Source organism: Trichechus manatus, unplaced genomic scaffold (genome assembly GCF_000243295.1).
Source record: "Trichechus manatus latirostris isolate Lorelei unplaced genomic scaffold, TriManLat1.0 scaffold00137, whole genome shotgun sequence".
Lineage (NCBI taxonomy): Eukaryota > Metazoa > Chordata > Mammalia > Sirenia > Trichechidae > Trichechus > Trichechus manatus.
The window spans coordinates 1554621-1581751 of NW_004444073.1; the positions used below are offsets into that span (position 1 = coordinate 1554621).

The window sequence follows — 27131 nt, forward strand, 5'->3', positions numbered from 1 at the left end:
AGCAATTAGGGTCACATAACAATGTATGTATAAATTTTTGTATGAGAGACTAACTTGAATTGTAAACTTTCACTTAAAGCACAACAATAAAAAAAAAATCAATATGGGGGGGAGAAAAGCAGTGAGCAGCCCAAAGAGCTTTCATTTACGTGGGTTATAGCTATCGATAATTACTATAATGGAAATTGAAGTTGAGAAATTTTTTAAATGTTAATCAATTCATTTAAAAATAACAAGAAACCTATCATATATTAATGTAAATATTTTTATGAAAAATAACTATTTTAAAAAAAAAGTGAGAAGAATGGCATTGTTTTGTATCTTGGTGACTCTCTAACATCTGTCTTACTAGAAAAGTTGTCTGCTTCCACCTTCAATCTGTTTTGACATCCATGTATGCAGCCTCTTGAAAATTCCACTGTACCCTTGTAAGTGAATTAGAATAAAAAAGACAAATAAAGTCTTGGTATTATGATGAAAAGAATGACCTCATGGACCCCACAAGTGGGTGGCTGTAACAAACAGAAGTTTATTTTCTCACAGTGTAGTAGGCTAGAAGTCTGAAATCAGGATGCCGGCTCTAGGGCAAGTCTTTCTCTGTTGGCTCTAGGGGAAGGTCCTTGTTCCTTGTCTCCTTGGTGCTTCATGTGGCATGAGATCTGTCTTTTCCCATCTTTGCTTGCTTGTTTAATCTCTTTTATATCTCAAAAGAGATTGACTCAAGACACACCCTACACTAATCCTGCCTCATTAAAATAATGAAGACAGCCCAATCCCAAATGGGATTATAATCACGGTATAGAGGTTAGGATTTACAACACATCATTTGGGGGACACAATTCAATCCATAACAACTAGGTTTCTAGTCATTGTCAGAGCCAACAGTTAGGGAACTGGCTACACAGCTGTCAGATTTAATCAGGGCTTCAAATCAGTTCATTCAAGTTCAAACTCCTGATGAGAATTTGCATTTTCACCCCAGATATACTGAATCGGAATCTAAAGAATCACCTGGGGATATTGTTAAAATCAGATTCTGAATGAACCGGTTAGAAGCCCTGGATTTAACACAGGGAACTGACTGCACAGGTATTAGCGCAAAAGGGGGAATGCTGAAGTAATCAGAGATTAATCATGAATCAGCTGCTAACTCTAGGTCTGAGAAACAAAGGAGAAGATAGGAAATTACCAGAAGCTAGAGGAAGGGGTGCCCTGTGATGGTGCTCAGACCTCAGGGTGAAGGAATAGGGCACAGATTGTACTGCCAAGGTCACACAGAGCAGCTGCTGAAAGTGGTGAAGGATGCTGGGGGCTAGAGTCAGAGCTGCCCACTGTGGCTGGGGTAAGTGGACCTCCACTGGAAGCCAGGAAATATTTCTTTCTTCCTCTTGCTTTCTCATCTCCCACCTGTGCCTCCCATTGGCCGAGACTGTCTCGCAAGGAGGTCTGGGAAATGTAGTTTGCAGAGTCCAGCCCCCGTATCACAGAGCAGAGAACAGGAGAGGGTGCTTGGAGAGGAGAGATGAGCAGCTTGAACCTTTTCAGATTGAGTTTGGAGTTAGTTCAAGTCAGTCCAAGGCCCCTTCAAAGGGCGTTGAAGAGCAATAGAAATCATTAGGTGGCTAAAAGTTGGGGCAAGTGACCATGGAAACAGCTGTTAGAGGCACGCACTAAATACTCAGCCTTGTGGATCCAGTGGGAGTCAGAGACGTGGATGGTTGGTTGTCTGGGTGGGCTCAACATGATTAGAGCCACATTTTTTAATTTTTTTTTTTTTTCCTTATTACCCTGGGGCCTCACCCCCTGACTCCCCAGACTGGCTGCTGTTTGCCAAATGACAGGTCCTTCCTTCCTCAACTGCCTTTAGGAATCTTTCCAAAATGACCAGAGGAGCACACACAAGTACAGGCTACCACAGGTCATCTTTAAAAATGAGGCCATGTGATCTTTCTCTGTCCTGTTCCAAGGGACAGAAGTTCTGAGTTTGGATTCTGTAGCACTAACTGTGAGACTAGGGAGGATCCACTGGCCCCTGACCCCACCTTGTAATCCCTCTGTGAACTCTTGTTCTGCACCAGAAGGAACTCTAATGCGACCTTCTGTTACAAAGTAAACATTAGGCTGTGTGGCCTAGCCCAAGTCTGACAGCTGGAATGAGTAATATTAATCAAGACTGTTTAGGAGCCCCAAGTGTGTATAGTGTCCATTCCTTTGCTGCTCTGAGTAGTAGAGGATATTGTTTGGAAAAGGCCATTAAAAAAAAAGTTGCAGTCAAGTTGACTGCAACTCATAGTGACACCCTCTGTGTCAGAGTAGAATTGTGCTCCATAGAGTTTTCAGTGGCTGGTTTTTTTCAGAAGTAGATCACCAGGGCTTTCCTCTGAGGAGCCTCTGGGTGGACTTGAACTTCCAACCTTTGGTTAGCAGCCGAGCACCATTAACTGCTTGCACCACTTAGAGACTCCCATGGAAAAGACAGTAAGTGCTGTAGCAAAAGAAGTATTCAGTGTTTTGTAATAGACCATTCTGCCCTTTATGAAGCTACTAAACCTTTCTTTCCCTTTATCTCCCTGTAAGGCAGAAAGCACTTCTGCAAAACAACATCACTCCATCCCAAATGTGTGCACTGGAAAGGAATCCACAATCTTGGGTCTTTTTCCGCAGCAGTCCCAGCAGAAAGCAAGCCCTTCTCTCTTGTCCATGCCATCCTGTAGTTAAGCAGTGTGGCACCCTAGAGGCCTGTTTACAGCTAATTAGATTAGGACTGTGTTCATCTGGAAAGATATTTGTAGTTCAATAAAGAGAGTGTGAAGAATCACCCTCGTAGTTCTACTGAAACGAAGGGTTCCAGAGCCTCCTCTGCTGGGGGCAGGAGAGATGTTTATGCTCGCTCCCTCCTTGAACAACCCTAGCTTCTCTCCAAGACATCCAGACCTTAGCAGTCAAGTTCAAATCAAACTACCCACGTCACATGAAAGACCTCAACTTAGAAAGATTTGAAAGAAAAACAAAGAGCAAATCCAAAACCATTTTCACACTTTTTCTTCTTCTTCTTTTTTTTTTTACATTCAAAGCGGGAAAAAAAAATTCCCGCTTAAGTTGTTTTGCTGAAAAAGAAAGGGAGGGGGTGGAGAAATCATCAAGGCCAGCAATGGAGGCTGCCCCCTGCCTCTTCCCCCATCTGTTTGAAAATGATTTCCAAAATATTAAATGCTGCTTTTCACTGAACCAGAATTGCATGGTGGGTTGGGGCTGGAGTGGGGGGTGGGCAGGGAGGAGGCGGTGCTGAAATACAATTTCCCAAATGTTTATTTTTCCAGCGAAGACTGTTGCTTGTCCTATTATAAAATCTTAGCATGACCCCCTGGCAGGCTGTTGTCTGCAGGGTAAGTAGGCGCAGATTGAATTTCGTGCTGTGTCAAGGGCAAAATGAATCCTTAATCTGGCTGCAGAAAATGTGTATTTACCCGAGAGCAAAGTGGCTCTGGTCTTTCAAGCCCATATGCGCTTCATTCCTCTGTTTGAGATGCTTTTGTGTATCAGCTTTGGCTAGTCTTGATTAATCGCCAAACAGCTCTCACCTCAGCTGTCACTAAACCACTCTGTGTCCTACGCTGTGGATTTGTCTGTGCGCATAAAGCTTCCATTAGGCATAAATGCAGATTTCTACAGCACGCATAAAATATGGAAATTCTAGTTAACTTCATGTCAACTTGAGAACTATTTAAGGGCTAGAGCACTTTTATCTATCATTATTGTGTTTTAAGATGAGGAAAGGCTCTTTTTTGGTAACACTGAACAAAATTACATTTTATGCTCTTCGGACATCTTGTGGACTCGCAGATTAAAGATGCTCAACAGTGAGAGGAGAAGCCTCATCGGGGTTACTTCTCATTTACTCTGTCAGAAAAAGGGAGTTGTGTTGAATTTCTTTCTCTAACTTAGAGAACTCTTTTCTCTGACAGATCAGGCCATCAAAGACAGAATGTTCTTCTGTCCGCTTTTCCTGTTCAGAAACACAGACCAGGTGGCTGCTCTTGCACTCAGTCCAACCCCTTCTCTCTCTACTGCAGATGCGTGTCAGTGTCCCCTACCTGTCAGCAAAGTAGGATGCATTTGCAGCTTCATCCTTCAGAAAACATCGGTAATCTTACTGTTAGTCCTCACTGCCTTCTGAGAGAAAGAAAAAGACAAACACCTGCTGTTGTGGAAAAACAACAAGAGGAAATTATTTTATGCTCCATACTTCGGAAAGGCATGTATGATCACTCAGCCTACGTGCTTGCTCTCCCAGCATATTAGATAGTGATATCTGCATAGGGAGGCATGGTGAGTCAGTAAACACTTGTGCTATCCAGTGCGCTGCTTAGACCAGAGTCCATCCCTCTGGCCCTCTGGTTAATTCTATCTGTCACTTTGCTTCACTTTCCCTCAAATTCCTTAGCCACAAAATGGGTTTCAGGGCACTAACTCATCACAGGAAAACAGAACTTCAAATCAGTTGGAAAGTAGAAAGAGGAAATGCTGGTATGTAAAAATATTTTTAGATGCTTGAAATTGATTGCTACACGCCATTCATTCATTGGTTCATTCAACTATCTAATTCCTTCTATGCCACTCACAGGGAGTAATGGCCGAAATTACTGAGCCCAGCCCTAGTCAAATACCTGGAGGTCAAGACTGTCTTCTGTATGGGGATTTTTCTGCCCAAGGCAATGATTGGGGAAATTGCTCAGAGGGATGAGCTAAGCCATAATTCCTAGAGAAAAATCAAGAGGAAATATGTTTGAAATACCAGGTCTGAAGGTTACAGAGGCAGAAATTGAGGGCAACATCACCAACCCAAGAATTTGGAGCCTGATTGCTGCTTCTTGCTCTAGTCTCCTTTGAGCTCTTCATCAGGGAGGTCACTGATGCACATTGCTAAAATACATTTGAGAGCCAGCAAGAATGACTGGGTGAGTCAGCCCTTCTTCAAAGACTGTTATTGTTAGCTGCCATCAAGTCAGCCCACATGTCAACCCCACGCAAAATGGAATGAAACGTCCTGTGCCACCCCTACGATCCATAGGGTTTTCATTGGCTGATTTTCGGAGGTGTGTTTTCCCCTCATGTAACAGCCCAAGGGAGGCAATCCAGGGCTGGTAGGACAGTTAGGCCGCCTTCAACATGCAACTTCCAAGGTGGCTACTCCTGTGCTTGCCACCTCCCTTCTTGCGGGGAAGAAAAAGGGCCAAGTGAGGACACACACATCACTTGGGAGAACTTGACCCAGAGATAGCACTTTTCACTCTCTGTCACCTCCTGTTGTCCCCAACGTAATCACATGGCCACCCCAGGCAGCCGCAGAGACTGGGAAGCATAGTGCAGGGCTGGGCAGTGCCCAAAAAACACTGTGGGAGTTCTGTTATTAAAGACTGAGAAAATTGTAACCCAGGGCCATCATAAGTGCAAGTCTACAAGGACAGAGCCACTATCCCTTTGTGACAGCTTCTCCTAGAAGGTAAGGGAGGAGGAGAGGAAGAAAGTGAGATCATTTTCTCTGAGTGAGATAGTGGGGCGTGAGAGCCCAGGGCAGGCCTGCAATTAGGTCAGCCTGTGTGACGGCTTCTCCTTGTTCTCACCTTTGCACCTCAGGCTTCTTCCAGTGTCAAATTCTGGATATTGCCTCTCAAAAAAAGAAAGAAAAATCTACTCACACATCACACAAATGGCAGGCTCATTGCTTTAGGTTAAAATGACCAAACCTTTATAACAGCAATTACAGAAACCAGAAGAATGAACTTTGATGATGTATATCTCTTCTTGTTCTTTCTGGCCCTTGGAGGTTTATTGTTTTCTGTTTGTGAAAGAATTCTTTACACTGGACCCACAAAAGAATTGACTTGTGGTTGTCTTTGTGTAAGGGCAGGATACTTTTGTTTTTTCACCTTTACAAATTTGGATACAGTTCTCCAATCACACTGGGGTGGGGGGAGGGGAACAATGGAACTAATGGAATTCAGTAGAAAGAATCCAACTACACTGTGTGTTTTCATTTGATGTGGGGCCGTTAGATAATGCCTCCTTCAACCCATTAGTGGAATAAATAAATCATGGAGTTAGAGCTTAAATAATAAATAATAGCAAAGGGAAAAGGAAGAAGCTAAAAGGAACTGACAAAGTAAAAAGTAAATAAAAATAGCTAAATTCAGGCAAAATGGTCAAAGATTGAGTGTTGCCTGCCATTCTGCCCTCTTTATATTTACTGGTAACATTTTGCTAGAATTTTTTATGTGACTGCTTCTTCACTGTTCTGTAAGTTTTTGAGCTGCCATAAGATCAAAGATGAGGTGCTATACCCTTTCCCTAAAAATTACTTATTTCGCTCAAGTTCAAGTTTAAATGTTCATAGAATATGCATCATACTGGAAGCCGAGCAACTATTATTACTGATCTGCCTGCATGTAGCATGTTTAAAGCCCTAAATTTGGGGTTAATTTATTTTATAGCAATCAATAGCTCATATACTTGGTGCTTTTGGTTTTTTTATATGTAGTTTGTTGGTCTTCATTGGAATAAGATGAATTTAGCCTTAGGCTTTTACAAGTGTCCTTACCAATGCTTGAACTATTTTTCTCGTATCCGTCTGCCTAGCTCCCTCTTACTAACCTACAGGACTTACATTAGATAATATTTCTTTCAAGATACCTTTCCCTGAACACCCACATCTTGGGTAGGTGTCCCTTCTGTGTGCTGACATAGTGTTGAGATTTGTTGCCATCTGGTCAGCTCCAACTCATGGCGACCCCATGTATAACAGAACGTAACATCGCACTTCCCTATTAATGTTGCTAACAGCTAACTTTGATTGTGCACTTAGAATTCTAAATATCGTGCATGATTATCTCATCTAATCCTCTCAACCATTCAATGAGATAGGTGCCATTATTAATCTATCCTACAGATAATAAAACTGAGACACAGAGAGGTTAAGGAGAGTCTTCAAGGTTACCCAGCTGGGAAGTGTTTATAGCCTGGGCCCTGTCCAAACAGTAAACTCAAAGAAGAAGGACCCCGGGCTGCCTGGTACATTGTTCTACATTATGCCCAGCACAGGCAGGAACTTGATGTATTCTCTCTCTCTTCTCAATCTAAAGACAGAAATGGAGATACAGATAGAAGTGACAGAGATAGACAGAGAGAGAGAGAGAGACATGAAGGGGCAATGGTGGTTCAATGGTAGAATTCTCACCTTCAATACAGGAGACCCAGGTTTGATTTCTACCCAGTGCACCTCACACACAGCCACCACTTATCTATCAGTGGAGGCTTCCATGTTGCTTTGATGCTGAACAAGTTTCAGTGGGGCTTCTAGATTAAGATGGACTAGGAAGAAAGGCCAGGTGATCTTCCAAAAATCAGCCCATGACAGCCCTATGGATCACAACAGTCTGATCTGCAACCAATCATAGGGATGGTGCAGGCCCAGGCAGCGTTTTTCTCTGTTGAAGTCCCCATGAGTTGGGGGCCAATTCGATGGCAGTTAACAATATAGATACAGATGTGTACTTTTAATGAATTATTGGGCCGCAGTGACCTTCTCCCAATGTGAGACTCATCTCACTCTACACAGAATTCTAGAGTTTACAAGTCAAACTCACAGAGTTTAATTACTTTCTTAAAATTGTTTATATGAAAGCATTAGCTTGTGGGAACATTGCTGTCTAATCTAGTTCAGCCTGGAATTACAGAGGCAGAAACCAAACGATAAATTCTCTCCCTATTCTTCCAGAACTTCATCTGCCAGGCCCACTGGAAGATAACCTTACACAGTAGCAGTGCTCACTGTCCAGGGCATATGTGGGTGGAGTGTATATGGGGTGTCTCTGTCAGGGGCACACATTAATTCCATATTTATCCCACAAATATTCATTCTACGCTCTTGGTAAGTTAGACATTACCTCCATAAAAGTGAAACAGACAAGGAAGGATAGTGGCAACCCTTGGGTTTATCTGTGGGTTTGCCTACACAGTGTCTGAAAGACCACCCCCGAAGCAGGACACCAAGAAGGCTTCTTTTCAATAACTGGCTCAGTTTAATCTTGTTGGAAACCCTAGTGGCATAGTGGTTAAATGCTACGGCTGCTAACCAAAAGGTCAGCAGTTCAAATCCACGAGGTGCTCCTTGGAACCTCTATGTGGCAGTTCTACTCTGTCCTATAGGGTTGCTATGAGTCGGAATCAACTCGACGGCAATGAGTTAATATTGTCATTCCATGAGATTTGGCAGTTTAAGGAAGAAGCAGGGACCAGATACAAGTGGGCTATTAAAAGGTGGGGATTGCAAAGATCCCTGCCTGCTCAAAACTTCTCCATTACTAGTCCTGCCAGAACCTGGGTTCAAATCCTAGCCTCATCTTTACCAGCTCTGTGAACTTAGAAAGTCATCCAAACTCCCTCTGATCTTTGTTCACCATCATTTTCCTGGGTTCTGCATTGCCCAGTGTCTTAGTTATCCAGTGCTGCTATAACAGAAATACCACAAGTGGATAGCTTTTAACAAAGAGAAATTTATTCTCTCACAATCTAGTAGGCTACAAGTCCAAATTCAAGGCATCAGCTCCAGGGGAAGGCTTTCTCTCTCTGTCAGCTCTGGAGGAAGGTTCTTGTGATGCATCAGTCTTCTCTTGGTCTGGGAGCATCTCAGCACAGGAACCTCAGGTCCAAAGGATGCGCTCTGCTCCCGGCACTGCTTTCTTGGTGGTATGAGGTCTCTCTGCTGGCTTCTCCCTTCTACATCCCAAAAGAGACCGGCCCAAGACACTACTCAATCCTATAGATTCCATCAACATAACTGCTGCCAATTCATCTTACTACATCACAGTGATAGGATCCACAACACTACAAAATGGTAGACAATCACACAACACTGGGAATCATGACCCAGCCGAGCCGACAGATATTTTTGGGGGACACAATTCAATCCATGACAGCCAGTATAACGATTCTTCCACCAACAGAAAATACAGAACCATGAGCCAGAACGAGCAACAGGAGGTGCCCATCATAAAAAGGGGTGCTCCTGACACCTCTAATTGGGTTAAGGGTTGGCCATTTAATTTGCAGCAGCCAGACTGCTGTCTGTCTGAGGTGTGGGACTTGTTCTTTTTGTATATTTTTGTAGTAAAAATATATATAACAAAACATTTGCCATTTCAACATTTTTTATATATCCAATTCAGTGACACTAATTACATTCATCATGTAGTGCTACCATCACGACTATCCATTTCCAAATTTTTCCATCACCCTTAACAGAAAATCAGTGCCCCCTAAACAATGACTCCCTCTTTCTCTTTTCCTCCTACCTTTGGTAACTGCTAATAAATTTTGGTCTCTACGCATTTGCCTATTCTAGACATATCATGTAAGTGAGATCATACAATATTTGTCCTTTTGTGTCTGTCTTATTTCACTCAGCATACTGTTCTCAAGGATCATCTGTGTCGTAGCATGTATCAGAACTTCATTTCTTTTTACAGATGAATAATATTCCATTGTATGAGTATACCACATTTTGGTTATCTGCTCATCTGTTGAAGGACATTTCGGTTGTTTCCACCTCTTTGGCTATTGTGAATAGTACGGCAGTGATCATTTATGTACAACTATCTGTTTGCATTCCTGCACTCAATTCTTTTGGGCATATAACAAAAGTGGAATTGCTGGGTCATATGGTAATTCTCTGTTTAACTTTTTAAGGAACCACCAAACTGTTTTCCACCGCAACTATACCATCTTACAATCCCACCAACAATGGATTAGGGCTCCAGTTTTCCCACATCCATGTTAACACTTGTTGTTTTCCATTTTTCTGATCTTAGCCCATCCTAGTGGGATGAAGCGGTATCTAATTGTAGTTTTGATTTGTATCTCCATAGTAACTAATGGGAGCCCTGGTGATGCAGTGGTTAAGAGCTCAGCTGCTAACCAAAATATTGGCAGTTTGAATCCACCAGCCGCTCCTTGGAAACCCTATGAGGCAGTTCTACTGTATTGTATAGGTTCACTATGAGTCGGAATCAACTTGACGGCAACTGGTTTCGGGTTTTTTTTTTTTTTAATAACTAATGACATTGGGCATCTTTTCATTTGCTTGTTGGCTATTTCTACATCTTAGATGAAATATCTATTCAAGTCTTGCCCATTTTTTGATTAGGTTGTATGTCTTTTTGTTGTGGACTTGTTCTGATGTAAGAGGTAATATCTAACATCTGATACATGGCAGTTGCTCAAAAAGTGTTTATAGAGGGGATACAGGGAGGGAGGGAGAAGACTAATCCCTGCCTCAGGGTTTTGTTTATTAAGTTAAACAATTTGTGCAAGTTTCATATCTCAGTGCCTGGTTAATAAAGGTAACTCAATATTAGTTCCCTTCCCTACTCTTGCTTAAAATAAACAAGTTATCTGGGAAAGATAGCCTGCAGGCAATTATGAATGGGGTTGCATTTATTTATAGGATTTATTCACATAGCAAGGCCTATAGGAATGGGACCAGGACAGGTCAAGGAGGGTCCTGAAAGGTTTATAATTTTTCGTTTCTATAAGAGGAGCTGAGGTGGGGGGAAGGGGCCAGTAGGGGTGCTGAGCTGACAAGAGGCAGTATGCTGGCACTATGGGATTGAGAGGCATAAAGCAAGAGGAAAGCCTCACCTACATCACCTGCAGGACAGGTGAGGGAGTAGCGAATCCCATCAGACCCGTGACTAACAGAACTGGGGAATCCCGGGTCCAGTGCTAAGCCAGTAGCCATTGTCTCTGATTCCAGACCTTAAGACTCTTGCTTCATTATCAAAACACCAACCCAAGAGCTATTTCCTTCTTTCTAATCTCCTCTGCCTGGTTTGAGAGTTTAGTTCCTGGGAAAGAAATTTTAAAAGACTCATTCAACTGATGATATGTTTCATATTTTATTCCAGCAGCAGTTAGCTGCAGATTCCTCCATGTGACTTTGTAATATTTGAAAATAATCTATTTAGGTCTAACCTAGTTAAGAGTATTAGAAAAGGGAATACACTGTGCAAATTGTCCACAGCATTGCTGGATGAGAAGGCCCAAATGTAGACAGTGAAATAAAGGCACCAAAGATTTCTTCTAACATGGGAAGATGTGCAGAACCACATGTAAGTGTGAATCATGCCATTACTCGTTTTCTTTCTCATAACAAAGCTTTAAGAAACCCAAATATTAGTTGCTTGTTGTACCTAGGGTTTAAAATATCCCCAAATTTCAATTATTGTATTTACTAAATAGTTATTGAAAATGAAATGTGAGTGGATTTCTCAATGCATGGAAATACAAACACAACACACAGAGATAAGGATAGTCTTTTCAACAAATGGTGCTGGAACATCTGGACATCCACATGCAAAAAAATGAATATAGACACAGAGCTTATACCTTTCACAAAAATTAACTCAAAATGGATCATGGACCTAATGTAAGATGCAAAACTGTACAACTTCGAGAAGATAATATAGGAGAAAATCTAGGTGACCTTGAGTTTGGCAATGACTCTTTAGATACAACACCAAAAGCACAATTCATAAAAGAAAAACTGGTAAATTGGATTTCATTAAAATTAAAAACTTCCTGCTCTGCAAAAACACTGTAAATAGAATGAAAAGATAAGCCACAGACTGGGAGAAAATATTTACAAAACACATATCTGATAAAGGACTGTATCCACATTATACAAAGAACTGTTAAAACTCCATGATAAGAAAAACCCAATTACCAAATGGGCAAAAGATCGAAACAGACACCTTACCAAATAAGGTATACAGATGGCAAATAAGCATATAAAAAAAAATGTTCAACATCGTATGTCATTAGGGAATTGCAAATTAAAACAATGAGATACCACTGTAGTCCTGTTACAATGGCTAAAATCCAAAACACTGACAACATCAAATGCTGGCAAGAATGTGGAGCAACAGGAATTCTCATTCATTGCTGGAGGGAATGAAAAATTATACAGCCACTTTGGAAGACAATCTAGCAGTTTCTTACAAAGCTAAACATAAGCTTACCATACGATCCATCAGTCACAGACCTATGTATCTAAGTTGAAAATGTATGTCCACATAAAACCTGCACACCAATCAATGTTTATAGCATTTTTATTCATAATAGCCCAAAATGGGAAGCAACCAAGATGTCCTTCAACAGATGGATGAACAAATAAACTGTGGTGCATCCATACAATGGAGTATTATTCAGTGATAAAAAGAAATAAGCCGTCAAGCCACAAAAAAGACATGAAAGAATCTTAAATACATAACTGCAAAGTGAAAGAAGCCAGTTTAAAAAAGTGACATACTACATGATTCCAACTATGTAACAGTCTGAAAAAGGCAAAACTGTAGCAAGAGTAAAAAGATCAGCGGTTTCCAGGGAGTCTGGAGTTGATGAAGAGGGATGAATAAGTGGAGCACAGGGTATTCTTAGGGCAGTGAAGCTATTCTGCATGATACTGTAGTGGTAAATACATGACATTAAGCATTTGTCAAAACTCATAGGACTGTACAATAGGGTAAATTCTAATATAAGTTATAGACTTTAGTTAATAATAATGTATTAATATTGGTTCATCAAATTTAACAAGTGTACCAGATAAATGCAAGATGTTTATAACAGGGAAACTCTCTGTGCAGGCAGAGAGGGAATATTTGGGAGCTCTCTGTACTTTCTGTACAACCTCTCTGTAAATGGAAACTGCTCTTAAAAATAAAGTCCATTTTTTTAAAAGGAATGTGAAATGAAAATATTACACAAAAGTAACATATACATGCCAATTATGACATAAAAACATGTTTATGTCATTGATAAACATCAGGAACTAATCTGTAGCAAGACTAAGGTGCATCTGACCCAAGCCATGGTGTTTTCCATCGCCTCATATGCATGTGAAAGCTGGGCAATGAATAAGGAAGACCGAAGAAGAATTGACACCTTTGAATTGTGGTGTTGGAGAATATTGAATACATGGTGGACTGCCAAAAGAGCGAACAAGTCTGTCTTGGAAGAAGTACAGCCAGAATGCTCCTTAGAAGCAAGGATGGTGGGACTTCATCTCACGTACTTTGGACATGTTATCAAGAGGGACTAGTCCCTGGAGAAGGACATCAAGTTTGGTAAAGTAGAGGGTCAGTGAAAAAGAGGAGGACCCTCAACGAGAAGGATTGACACAGTGGCTGCAACAATGGGATCAAGCATAACAATGATTGTGAAGATGGCGCAGGACCGGGCAGTATTTTGTTCTGTTGTACGTAGGGTCGCTATGAGTCCGAACCAACTCAACGGCACCTAACAACAACAAAAATCTGTAGCAATGCTAGTAATTGGCCTAATACTCATGGAGTTCTTTTTGGTAATAAACATACTTATGCTCTTAAAATATTTGGAAAAATTTTCTTAGTAAAAATCAAGTCTTTCCACAGATGTACATTTAAGGTACATTTAAGATGAGTTTCCTGAGAACATAAATGCTCAAGAGGAATAAGCAGGAGTTGATGAGGGAAATCTTAATTTGCATTTTTCCTGCCTTAAATGCCTGAAATATCTCGGGTATAATGTTGCATGAATAAGGCTTTTAGTGTTTAATGTGATATGATTTAAACATTCTCTTTTTGATAGGGTCTATAAAACATTTGCTATTAATGGCCATTACTTTTCATTTTTATCTACCAAATCTACTAAGGGAAAAAAATATGTCGAGGCTTTCACTGGTCACCTTATATCTTTTCTATTATCTGGCAATAAACTTCACTCCCCTCAAACCTAGGACAATCCATTTGGAAAGGGACACTAGGTGATCCATCCTAAACAGGATGCTGTACGTCCTGTAGAGCTTCCTACTTGTACTTGCCAACCTGATTGTCTCCCTATGTCTTCCGATCCTCCCAACAGTCCTGTTGAGGTAGATGGGATAATGTTCCTGCAGCCATCAAAGATACTGAAACTGAGACTGTTAAAAGTACATCTTCACCATAAGTGAAGTCTAAAATATTCAACCAGGAAAATACAGTTTTCCATATTTTTGAGGTTAATCGAATTATCAGAATCAGTCTATGCGGTTGGTCTGCCAGGCATTCCAGGACCAGCTGCAGGATGCAAACCCACCCTGGTCCCAGCTGCAATTCAGCACCAGCCTCTGTCCACTCCAGTTTAAATCTTGATGGGGTTAATTCCTGAGTTGGCTGGGGCTTGCTAGATAGTGGCAAGGATTCCAGGAATCTCTGTTAGTTAAGGCCCATTTCTTCAGACTGATCCAAAGAGACTAAACTGAAAGAATGCTGGGAACATAGACTCTACTTCCCAAGATAGGGTTGTCTGCCATTTCCCCACCTGTGCTTCTCCTCCCCCTCAACATTTCATCTTTCCCTACATGAGATAAGAACTTTACCACCCACTCCTAATGGGGAATGGGGGCTGAATAGAGTATAGAAACAATTCCCAGTTGGGTTATACTCAAATCATTAAGGTTTACTGTATTTGTAGAGCCAGACATTATGTAGTGCAACAACCATCACGCTATCCGTTTCCAAATTATTCCGCCACCATTAACAGGAACTCATTGTCCCCTAAGCAAAGATACTCTGTCCCTCTTTCCTCCCACCCCTGATAATCACTATTAAACTTTGGTCTCTATGTACATTTGCCTATTTCATATAAGTGGAATCATACAATATTTGTCCTTTTGTGACTGACATATTTCATGTGGCATAATGTTTTCAAGGTTTATCCATGTTGTAGCATGTATCAGGATTTCATTTTTTATGGCTGAGTAATATTCCATTGTATGTTCATATCACATTTTGCTTATTCATTCATCTGTTGATGGAAATTTCAGTTGTTTCACCTTTTTGGTTGTTGTGAACAGTGCTGCAATGATCATACCTGGGATTGAGATTGCTGGGTCATATGGGAGTTCTATGCTTAACTTTTTGAAGAACCACCAAACTGTTTTCCACAGCAGCTGTACCATTTTGCATTCCCACCAGCAGTGAATGAGAGTTCCAATTTTACCACATCCTTGCCAACACCTGGCATTTTCCTTTATTCTTTTTTTTTATCATAAACATTACGGTAGGGATCAAGTGGTCTCTCATTGTGGGTTTGTTTTTTTTTTTTTAAATAATATTTTATTGTATTTTTGGTGAAAGTTTACACAGCAAATTAGGTTCCCCTTTGACAATTTCCACACAAATTGCTCAATGACGTTAGTTACATTTTTCACATTATGTCAACATTCTCATTAATTGTGTTCTGGTTGTTCCATTTCCTGTATTCTAGTTTCCCTCTCCCTTATCTTCTCATCTTTGCTTTGGATTAAATGTTGACCTTTTGGACTCATATGGATTTTTTTTAGTAGAACACCAAGCTAATGGATAATATCCTTTAATTTGTATGTCACTCTGCTTTTCTGTCAAAAGGTGATCTCAGGATAGTTTTGATTCAGGGTTTAAACAGCATCTCAAGGCAATAGTCTCAAGGAGTCCTCTGTTCTCAGGTGGTCCAGTTAGTCTTTTTGTGTTAGTTTAGGTAGTGTCTTAGTCATCTACTGCTTCTGCAACAGAAATACCACAAGTGAATGGCTTTAACAAAGAGAAATTTATTTTTTCACAGTAAAGTAGGCTGAAAGTCCAAATCCAGGGCATCAGCTCCAGGGAAAGGCTTTCTCTCTCTGTTGGCCTTCTTCTCATCAGTGTTCCCTGAACTAGGAGCTTCTCTGCACAGGGACTCTGGTCCGAAGGATGCTGTCTGTTCCTGGCACTGCTTTCTTGATGGTATGAGGTCCCCTATTCTCTGCTTGCTTCCCTTTCCTTTTATCTCTTCTAAGGTAAAAGGTGGTACAGGCCACGCCCTAGGGAAACTCCCTTTACATTGGATCAGGGATGTTACCTGGGTAAGAGTGGTGTTACAATCCCACCTGAATCCTCTTTAACATAAAATTACAATCACAAGATGGAGGCCAACCACACAATTCTGGGAATCATGGCCCAGCCAAATTGATACACACATTTTTGGGGGGACATAATTCAATCCATGACAGGTAGATAGTGTATTTCTAGGAATTTGTCCATTTCATCTAGGTTTTCAAATTTGTTGGAGTACAGTTTTTCATAGTAATCTGTTATGATCCTCTTTATCTTGGCTGGATCAGTTGTAATGTCTCCAGTTTTCATTTCTTAATTTGGCTATTTATCTCTTCTTGTTTGTTTAATTTTTTTGTTTTTGTCAGTCTAGCCCGTGATTTGTCTATTTTATTTATCCTTTATAAGAATCAACTTCTGATTTTGCTAATTCTGTCAATTGCTCTCCTATATTAATTATTTCTGCCCTAATCTTTTTTTTTTTTTTTTTTTTTTTTTTTTTTGGTAGTTTTGGCTTCTTTTGCTTTTCCTTTTCAAATTGTTCAAGTTATCTGTTTAAATTATCGATTTTGGATCTTTCTTCTTTTTTAATTTATGCATTTATTGCAGTAAATTTCCCTCTGAGTACTGATTTTGAGGGAAGACGCTCAACAAGATGGATTGACATGGTGGCTGCAACAAAGGGCTCAAGCATAACAATGATTGTGAGGATGGTGCAGGACCAGAGAGTGTTTCATTCTGTTGTACATAGGGTCACCATGAGTTAGAACCAACTTGACAGCATGTAACTGCTTTTGCTGTGTCCCAAAGGTTTTGATATGTTGTATTTTCATTTTCATTTGATTCTAAGAATTTTTTTAATTTCACTTTTGATTTCCTCTATGACCCAATAGTTTTGTAGTGGTGTATTATTTAGTTTCCATTTGTTCATTTTTTTCTTTATTTTTCCTGTTATTGATGTCTAGCTTCATACCACTATGGTCTGAGAAGATGCTTCGTATGATATCAATTTTTTTTTTAATTTGTTGAGACTTGTTTTGTGTTCAACATACAGTCTATTCTAGAAAGTGATCCATGTGCACTGGAGAAAAATATGTATTGTTCTGTTGATGGGTGGAATGTTCTATATATGTCCATTAGGTCAAATTGGCTTATGGTTTTATTTAAGTCTCAATGTTCTTAGTGATCTTCTTTTTAGATGTTCTGTCTAGAATTGAAAGTGCTGTGTTGAAGTCCTCTACTATTATTGTGGAGTTGTCTATTTCTACTTTCATATTAGTATTTGTTGCATGTATTTTAGAGCATTGCTGTTAGGCACATATATATTGAAGACATATAATGTTATGTCTTCTTGCTGAATTGACCCTTTTGTTATTATGTAATGTCCTTCTTTATCTCTTGTAACAGATTTTGATTTAAAGTCTATTTTATTGATATTAATATTGCCACCCCTGCTCTTTTTTGTTTCCTGGTTGCATGGAATATTTTTTTTTCTATCCTTTTATTTTCAGTCTGTTTGTGTCCTTATGTCTAAAGTGTGTTTCTTGTAGACGGCAAAAGGATGGATCAGGTTTTGTTTGTTTGTTTGTTTTTGTTTTTATCCATTCTGCCACTCTCTGCCTTTTGCATGAGAAGTTTAGACAATTTACATTTAAGTTGATTACTGAAAATGAAGTGTCTACCTCATTTTGCTATTTTTTTTTTTTTTTTTTTTAGTGTTTCTTCTCTTCTTTGTTTTTTTATTCTCATTTTTATGTTTTTGTTTGTATTTGGCTGCTTTCTTGTGATGAACCTTTTTGCTTCTTCCTTATTTTCTTCTGTGTATTTTTTCTTGATGATTTCTTAATGGTTACTATGCATATTATATTACACAACTCACAACTGAGACAGTGTTTAACACATGAACAACAGATAATGTATAACCTTAACATATTAAATCTATTCCTGATATGCTCCTCCCCTCCCCATTTCTGTTGCTGAGTCTCCGTTAGCACCGTTGCACATCCTATATCCGATAGGTTTGCTTTGTACCTATTTCTTACAATCTTGATGTTGTACTGTTTGCAGGATTATATTATTGAGGTTATTCCCTGAAAATATTATGTACTTGATCCTTATGACTGCTCGTGTTGTTGCCTTTTTTAGAGATCTTTCTCTCTCTCTCTTATTTTTTTCCCCCACGTATAGATTTGAATATTTGTTTAATGTTCTTGCCTTTTCATTTAGAGTACTCCTTTGAGTAATACTTGCAGAGCTGATCTGGTAGTAGCAAATTCCCAAAGCTTGTATTTGTTTGGGAATGTCTTGATATCCCTCTCACTTATGAATGAATGTTGCTGGGTAAAGAATTCTTGCTTGGCAACTGTTTTCCTTCAGTATTTTATATATGCTGCTCCATTGTCTTCTGACCTCTAGAGTTTCTGGGGAGAAATCTGCACCAATTCTTATGAAGGACACTTGGTATGTTATACTGTGTTTTTCTCTTGCTGTTTTGAGAATTCTCTACCGGTCTTTGGTTTTCAGAAATTTTATTAGGATGTGGCACAGAGTTGATCTTTTTATGTGTCTCCTAATTGGGGTTCATGTAGCTTCCTGTATTTGCAGGTTTGGTTCTCTGTCCAGGTCCAGGAAATTCTGAGTATCTCTTGGAAAATTCTTTCTATACCTTTACTGTTGTCATGGTGCTCTGGAATTCCAATGATTCTAATGTTAGATTTCTTAATTGAATCCCATATTCCCATTTGGCTGTGTTAACTTTTCTTTGTTCTTTTCTCTTGTTTTTCTTGAGACTTGATCATTTCAGTTATTCTTGTCTTCTAGTTCACTTAGTCTATCTTCTGTCTGTTCGACTATTGTTGAGTGTTTCTCTTGCTTTTTCTAATTCAGTTGCTTTATTCTTCAGTTTCAGCATTTCTCTTTGGTTTGTTTTGTTTTTTGTTTTCTGTGTTTTTTTTTTTTTCAATTTCCTTATTGAGTTTCTCATTTTGTTCTGCCATTTGTTTTCTGATCTCTATTATCTTGTTTTCTGTGTGCTTTTTGCTTTCTTTAAACATATTTAGCATCATTATCTGAAAATTTTCTATTTTTTGTGTTAACCTGGCCTTCATAGGAGAAATTTTCATGTTTTCCTCTTGATTCTTTTTCTCTTGTGATTTTGTGTGTCTTACTATTTTCTGTTGAACTTGGGCTGTTTTGATATCTTTTTTTTTTTTTTTCAATTATTTTAAATTCTGTTTTCTGATTTTTGTGAGAAAATTTTCTGGTTATACTTGGCTGAATTATCTCCACTCTATGCTCCTAGGAGGAGCCCTGGTTTCACAGTGGTTAAAGCACTCAGCCACTAACTGAAACTTTGGTGGTTCAAACCCACCAGCCAGTCCGTGGGAGAAAGATGTGACAGTCTGCTTCCATAAAGATTTATACAGCCTTGGAAACCCTATGGGGGAGTTGTACTATGTCCTGTAGGGTCACTGTGAGTAGGAATTGACTGGACTGCAGCATTCTTAGGTTTTTTCAGTGCTAATTCAGGAGTTCTGGGTGCTTTCCTCCAGAGTTCGATATGCATGCACAAGGATTTTAGCTGGCTGCAGATGCCGAAAGGAGCCGGTTCAGCTTTCCTGTGGTGAAGGTGGGAAGCGCTCTATGTCTTTCCCTCATAGGTGCCCCTGCACAGGCTCTCCCACAGTGTCCTACCGTGGGTAGGGAGTTAGCTGCTTCCCTCTGTGTTGTCCATCTAAGTACCCGCATTGTCCTGGTGCCTTTTCATCTCCTCCCAGTCCTAGTACCTGTCCATCTGGGGTCTCGGTGAGATTCAATAGCACTCTCTCACAGCACCATGGTCTCACTTTGCTTCATCTCAAGTGCGCTGCCATGAACTCCCACAGCCTATTTGTGTAGCCTTAGAAATTGGGCTACAGCTTCCTCAGTTTAGCTTCCATTCTGTGTTTTTTGTTTGAAGTGTTGCTTGGCCTCATCCCAAAATGAGTGCAGTGCGTGAGTGCTCCAGATGCTAGCAAGTAGTTTTTTCCAGCTTCTGTGCTGCACCTGCTTCTCCTCTTCCCTGTTTCTGGGCTCTCATCAACTCTCCAACACCTCAGCTGTTCTCTGGAGTTCTGAGATCTCAGTCTGTGTTTGTTTTTATTCATTGTTCACTGGGTTAGTTCCTGGGGGATAAATGGGAGTGAACACTAGCTTCACCATCTTGCCCCAGCCCCTCCTCATTGTGATTTTGATTTGCATCTCCTTAATGACTAATGATATTGAGTATCTTCTCATGTGCTTGTTGGCCATTTGTATATCCTCTTTAGTGAAATCTTTATTCAGTTTCTTTGCCTATTATTTGATTGGGTTGTTTGAGTTTTGTTATTGTTGTTGTTGTTAATTTGTAGGAGTTCTTATATATTCTGGATATGAAACCCTTATCAGATATATGGGTCCAAAAATTTCCACCAGTCTGTAGGTTCTCTCTTCATTTTGTTGATAAAGTCCTTTAATGCACAAAAGTTTTTAATTTTTATGAAGTGTAATGTATCTATTTTGTCTTTTGCTTCTTGTGTTTTTGACATCATGTCTAAGAGCCCATGATTAAAAACTAGGTCCTGAAACCATATCCCTATGTTTTCTCCTAAGTTTTATGGTTTTAGATCTTACATTTAGGGCTTTGATTCAATTAGAGTTAATTTTTTTATATGATGTGAAGTGTGGATGTAACTTCATTCTTTTGCATGTGGAAATATGGTTGTCCCACGAGCATTTATTAAAGAGATTATTCTTTTGAACCAAATGTACTTGGCAACCTTGTCAAAAATCAATTGACCATAGATGTTTGGGTTCTATAATTTATTTTTAATTTTAAAATAACATTAAAGGAGGACTTGAAGTTTTCATATTCATCCAAAGGGGACATGGGTTTTCAGTGTGGACAAATAGAGGGATGGGGGGAGAAGATGTCACTCACACCTGTGATAAAGTGCTTCCTGCAACCAGGCACTGAGGTGGTCATTGCGCTTCAAGTCAGCCAAGGGAAAAAGAGAATATTTGATTTCAGAGTTTTCATCGAAACTAGGATTGCCAGATAAAATACAGGATGCCCAATTACACTTGAATTTCAGATAAACATAAATTTATTTTTAGCGTAAATATGTACCAAACATTGTATGGGACATACTTATAGTAAATTTTTCCTCATTTACCTGAAATTCAGGAGCCCTGGTGGCACAGTGGTTAAGAGCTTGGCTGCTGACCAAAGGGTCAGCAGTTTGAATCCACCAGCTGCTCCTTGGAAACCCTATGGGACAGTTCTACTCTGTTCTGTAGGGCCGTTATGAGTCAGAATTGACTCAACGGCAATGGTTTTGGGTTTTTTGTTTGTTTGTTTGTTTTTGGTACCTGAAATTCAAATTTAACTGGGCATCTTGTATTTTTATTTGCTAAATCTGGCTATCGTGTTCCAAACACATCAGTCTAGATAAACTTTTTGTAGAAATATTAGCCACAGAAGGGGTTTATCCCAGAGTACATTTATAAAAGGAACAAGAAGGGAACAGAACTGATAGTATTCTTTTTCTATGAGTTTGCGCAAGCCATAGAAATGTATTTCGAATGAATCCCATTTTTGTCAACCTTCCATGTGAGGGGTTCTTAAACTCGGGTCTGTGAAAGAGCTTCAGGAGGTCTGTGAATCTTCCGAAATCTAGACCAAAACAAATATATGTGCATCTTTGTAGGGGAAAGGAATCATAATTAGGTTCTCAGAAGGCGCCTTACCCCCAAGAAGGTCAGAAGGCGCTACCTTATTGCCTGAGGGCATAGCTTTAAACTCAGGGAAAGCATTTTTTGCTGGAGATTTGGGTGTTATTACTTTTCAGGCAACTGACTTTCTGATTATCTAACCTAAAACTTAGAGAATTTAAGAGTGGAAAGTTTACGGGCCCACTGAAGCATCTCTCTCAAATGTATGAGATGTCATGAGTTCCACATCTTTCACAGGAGATGATCTGGAGTCAGTTCATGAGTCATGCTGATTATTGTGCATTATCTGATAATGGTTAAAATTAAGAGGCATATGTTATAAATGCCAAAGGCCATTAAAGAGAGGAATAGAGATGAGAGACAGAGAATAATGCCTATACAATTAATAATCTTGCTACCTGAAAAAATAAATGACCCATTCTGATAATTACTTCTTTATTATTACTTTAGAACTCCTTCCTCAACTTACCAACAGCAGTTTCCAATGAGCTCGACTGGCCACAATTTTCTGGCATTACTGGATTTCTAGACTCCACTAGTGGGTAAGTGTGTTTGCACACCTTCAAACATTTCAGTATATCTATGTAAGGAAAGAACAGGAGTTGGGACTTCTTCCCAACATGTTGAAATGAGAATTATTATGAACTGTTTCCAGAACAAAAGTCACATACAACAAACCCCACTATGGACATAGAGTCCACCATACAGTGGATTGTAATTGAAATTGTATTTTATCAAAGCTGCCAAGGATGGAATATCCCTACTGCAGAGGCTTTATGGTTTGTCTCTGATGGAAAATACTCACAACCATCACCGAATTTTTCTGATTTGAAGAACAAAGAAGCTTACTTGATTTTTTTATTCTCAGAAATTAATATTTATAAAGGTAATGGCTATCAATGATCATAAAGATGGCAAAGGACCAGGCAATGTTTTGCTCTGTTATACATAAGGTCGCCGTGAGTCAGAGCTAACTCAACAGTAACTAACAACAAAAACAATGGCTAAAAATAATTGGAAAGTCTCAAGTTCCTGGAATCATCCTGGTGTTAATGCTCTGGTTTGTAGGTAGAGACAGTGCACTATGAGTCTGAGTGAGACACAACTCAATTTGCTATGTGTGGTTTGTTGTTGACTTTGGGCCTGGGCTTCACTTCCCAGGCCTACAACCTGACAGGGACACCTCTGATGCTGGTGAGGCTTTGCAAGTGTCCCCAACATGGTGGACAGACACAGGTATGACAGGTAATTTCCCAACATACCCCAAATATTTATGAAACTAAATAAACCAAAAACCTAACCAAACCCATTGCCATGGAGTCAATTCCAACTCATAGTGACCCAATAGCACAGAGTAGAACTGCCCCACGGGGTTTCCAAGGAGCACCTGGTGGATTCGAACTGCTGACCTTTTGGTTAGCAGCCATAGCTCTTAACCACTACGCCACCAGGGTTTCCAAAAACTAAATAAGCAGAAGGAAATATGGTAGATGAATGACTTTCTTATAAAAAAAAAGGGGTAGAGCTTTGCTTTGAGATCTGAAGGCAGGATGGAACCAACTAAAAAGCCCTCTTTGACTCAGGCAGCAACACTAGAAAGGACAATAAAATAAGCCATGGAAATTGTGGGGAGGGCAAGAGTGCATGGGCCTGGTTTACCCAAATCTGTAAAAAGCAGGAATGTTTGAGAAACGGTTATAGTATTAGCACCCCATTTTTTAAATTTGATGTAGGACATTTTATACCTGAATAATTTATTGGATCATTATCTTTAATCATTCATTGTAAAGATACTTACTGAATACTTACCACCTACTTAGGCACTGAGTTAGGTACCACAGGTGTTTTAAGCTAAGCAAGTCTTTTCCTATCTCTGAAGTCGATTACTATCAAGTAGGGAGATGAGACAAATGCACAAATAATGGTAGTACAAGACAGATGGACCAAAAGACAGGTCTCAACAGAGGGCTACAGGGTTCAGTAGAGAAGGAATCCATGGAAAAGAGCAACAGCCACCTCCTATTGAGGTGAGAGGCAAGGGGCCCAAACCCTAAAGGATTTAGGAGATTGGGGTGATGGAGGGGGTAGAAAAAAGCTAGGAAAGAAAACTTACCTTCAGGAAAACATACTCATATTTATGCAGAAATCATTTATGAATATAGCAAAGCAGAAGGGATGCATTTTCAAGTTCAGCTGTAGATTTTCAAGTTTACTTTTGTTTGAATAAAAAGGCTACTCCTTGCCATTAGGGTAAAAATACTAACAGTAACGATAATAGTGATAGTAAGAATAACACTATACTGAGTGTTAAATTGAGATTATCTCATTTAATCCCTTTGTAAGGTAGGTGGTATTATTTTCTGCATTTTGCAGTTGAGGAATCTAAGAGTGTAGTAGACAGATCAAGAAACTTGACCAAGGTCACACAACTGATAAGAAGTGATGAGGAACATAAACCCAGATTTTCGGCATGGAACCTTGCCGAAAGAGTAATTGGTGGGCAAGGACCCTCCTAGCCCACAACTCCCAACCTTTATGTACTGGTTTTATTCTGTGTGCAGGAACATGGCTCCCTCTTTGCCATTATTCCCTTCTTTGAGTGCATAGCTATAGGGTGGGGCAATGACTAAGAACAAAGGAGCCTTCCAATGCGGAGACTTGGCATGCATAGTTCCACATGTCAATCATGTGTCTGGTGTCCCTTCCTAGGGTCCCAATACTCCCAGCAGTCTGGGGCCCCCTGAGCACCAGCCTCGGTCCCCATCTTTTCTCTGCTGCAGCTGCTGTTGTCTTTGTCACCTGGAACACATCCGGAAATAGGCCCAGTTAAAGCAGCTTTCTAGAAGGGTCTTTTATCTCCCCACTGTGAACATCAGACTTGAGAAAATAATACCTAAGTGCCCTCCGCCCAATCCAGCTATCTGCCTATAAAAATACCAGGAGGTATCTCTAAACCAAGGCTTTTACGACAATAACGAAAAGAATTGGTTAAGAATGAGAAATGGATGCGGTTTACTGTACTATCAGTGGAAGCTTAAATTTACACGTGAATCCTATGAAGCTCAGTCACTGTTTGATCTGAAACCTCATGATGTTGCCATAAAGAAAATACCAGTCTGATGTTTGAAAGTAATTGCCAAGCTGTTTAAATCTTTACCGGAGTCCCTCGAAGAGTGCTAAGGAAGGAATTCATTCACCATGCCCAGCAAAACTGGTCAACACTTCTTTCCTCATCTCTGCAGCTCACACTCGCCAGGAGTTGCCCCACGTCTCGTACATCTAAACTTCTCCAAAACTCTATCCTTCTTAGCTCCTGTTCAGGCTCTGTTCAGTTGTTTTTAGTTTTTGTTGGGGGACAGCAGGGAAGCCTGTCACCCTCTTCCTTTCTGCCTCTCTTCTGTCCCCAGACTAGAGACTGCTCCCTCTGTTGTTGCTGTTAGTTGCCGGTGAGTCAACTCATGGTGAGTCCGTGTGTGCCAAGTAGACCTGTTCCATAGGGTTTTCGAGGTTGTGACATTTTGCAAGCAGATTGCCAGGCCCGGCTTCTGAGGTGCCTCTGGGTGGGTTCAAACCACCAATCTTTCGGAGAAATGAGCGCTTAATCGTTTGCACTACCCAGGGGCTCCTTGGGGGGTGGGCGGAGGTTGCTCCCTTATCAGTGTAAAATCCCCCTAGCTCGCCAGTCCTGCAACAGTTTCCACCCATTATCCTCATCTCTAGAGCCCAGCAGATAGACAGGATCTTCCTTACAAGTGTGATGGTGGGACGAAGGGAAGAGGAAGTGTTGTGAGTCTTCAGACGCGAATAGTTTCTTGTAACTCTTACATTTTAAGGGCTATGCAGAGAGATTCTGACAGTGGCTCACAAAGTTAAGTGCAGCTTATGTGAAAATCATCTCTATTCTGAGCTAGTCTGTACTGCTGTTTACAAAAAACACTCAGCCTTTGCTCGTGCAGCTTGCTCAGTGTTGATTCTAAGTATTGTACTGATCTGTTGTATCTCTAAGGAGGTTCACACCACAACTGGTAGTTCCCCTACCTGCAGTCACTTTTTTATTTGTGGGGCCCTGAGTTACCTCGTTGTCTCTCTCAGAATGCTCTTTTGGCCAGTTGTTTCTGTGTGCTGTGCCTGTTGTCTCTGCCACTCAGCTGTAATGGGGAAGAGTATGTACAACTCCTTTTGATACAACAGGAAATTCTCTGTTGGAATCTGAACTGCCGTGATTCCCCCATTAAGGAGTAACATGAGCAGCATGGCACTGGGTAAGTATCATCATTTAGTGTGTCATTCATATGAGGGTTAATGTTAAACTGTCTCATCTGTCCTCAAGCAGAGTATTTTTTAAAAAAAATTGTCATTGAGTTGATTCCGAGTCATGGTGACCCTACGTATGTCAGAGTAGAACTGTACTCCATAGGGTTTTCAGTGGTTGATTTTTTTGATGTAAACGTTTAAGCCAGGACTTTCTCCTGAGGTACCTCTGGATGTTCTCCAACCTCCAGCCTTTCAATTAGCAGCCAAGCACGTTAACTGTTTGCACCACCCAGGGGCTCATGTAAATTATACCTGCAGATAATCTGTGCTAGATCAATTAAAAGAATAAAAATTCATCAAGTGTGCAAAAAGTACTGTAGAGACTTTAGCAGATGGTGGAGGTCTTCTCCTGATGGAATAAGAAGAATGAAAAAAATATTGACCTAGAAACGGCACTGGTGAGAGATATGAATAGCTGCCACCAGCGTTTGAGCAAATGTTCCTTTCAGTTTAAATGCTTATCAATGTGGGACAGAGCCCCACTCAGCTGCTAACCGAAAGGTCAGCGGTTCGAACCCACCAGCCACTCTACGGAAGAAAGATGTGGCAGTCTGCTTAAAATCCTTAAAGATTACAGCCTTGGAAACCCCATGGGGCAGTTCTACTCTGTCCTGTTGGGTCACTATGAGTCAGAATTGACTTGACGGCAGTGAGTTTGGTTTTTGTGCTATTCAACTGGATCTCTAGAATGTGTTTCCTATCATTTGTGATCAGCCTCATATTATGAGTATTAGCAATGCTCTTTGGGAAATACACCTTGTGAAAACAAAAAAGATGCAATTTTGAAGAGAATGTGGTTTCTTTCCTTCTTCAGTTATACTCTTTGCCCCCTCAAAATTTAATATGTCCTTTTGGAAGCACGAATATAACTCTAATTGAAATTACACGCATGGGATAAAAGACAAACATAACCCCTTAGTTTTGCAAATGTTTAGTTCCTTCAGCTGAGTCAGCATTAACAAAATCTGTTCCCTTGACTCTCAGACTTCAGAAAATTCAATAATAAGTGATATTCCTTAAAAACATGTGTTGTTGTTGTTTTCCCCAATATGATTCAGAAAGCAATTGAGTAGGTCAAAAACAGAAAAAAATCTCCGTGAGGTTGGTAGCTTGGAGTCTGGGAGCCTGACGATAAGGTAGAGAACT

General features: G+C 40.1%; 1 protein-coding gene across 2 annotated transcripts in view; it reads left to right on the forward strand.

Moving 5' to 3' along the window:
- AOAH (acyloxyacyl hydrolase) overlaps window positions 1-27131 on the forward strand; it is a 240538-nt gene that overhangs the window by 124366 nt on the left and 89041 nt on the right. For both annotated transcript variants that reach the window (XM_004385300.2, XM_023739575.1), the window contains one exon: window positions 22122-22213. In XM_004385300.2, the coding sequence (XP_004385357.1) occupies window positions 22122-22213 (92 nt within the window). The remainder of the gene's footprint in view (window positions 1-22121; window positions 22214-27131) is intronic.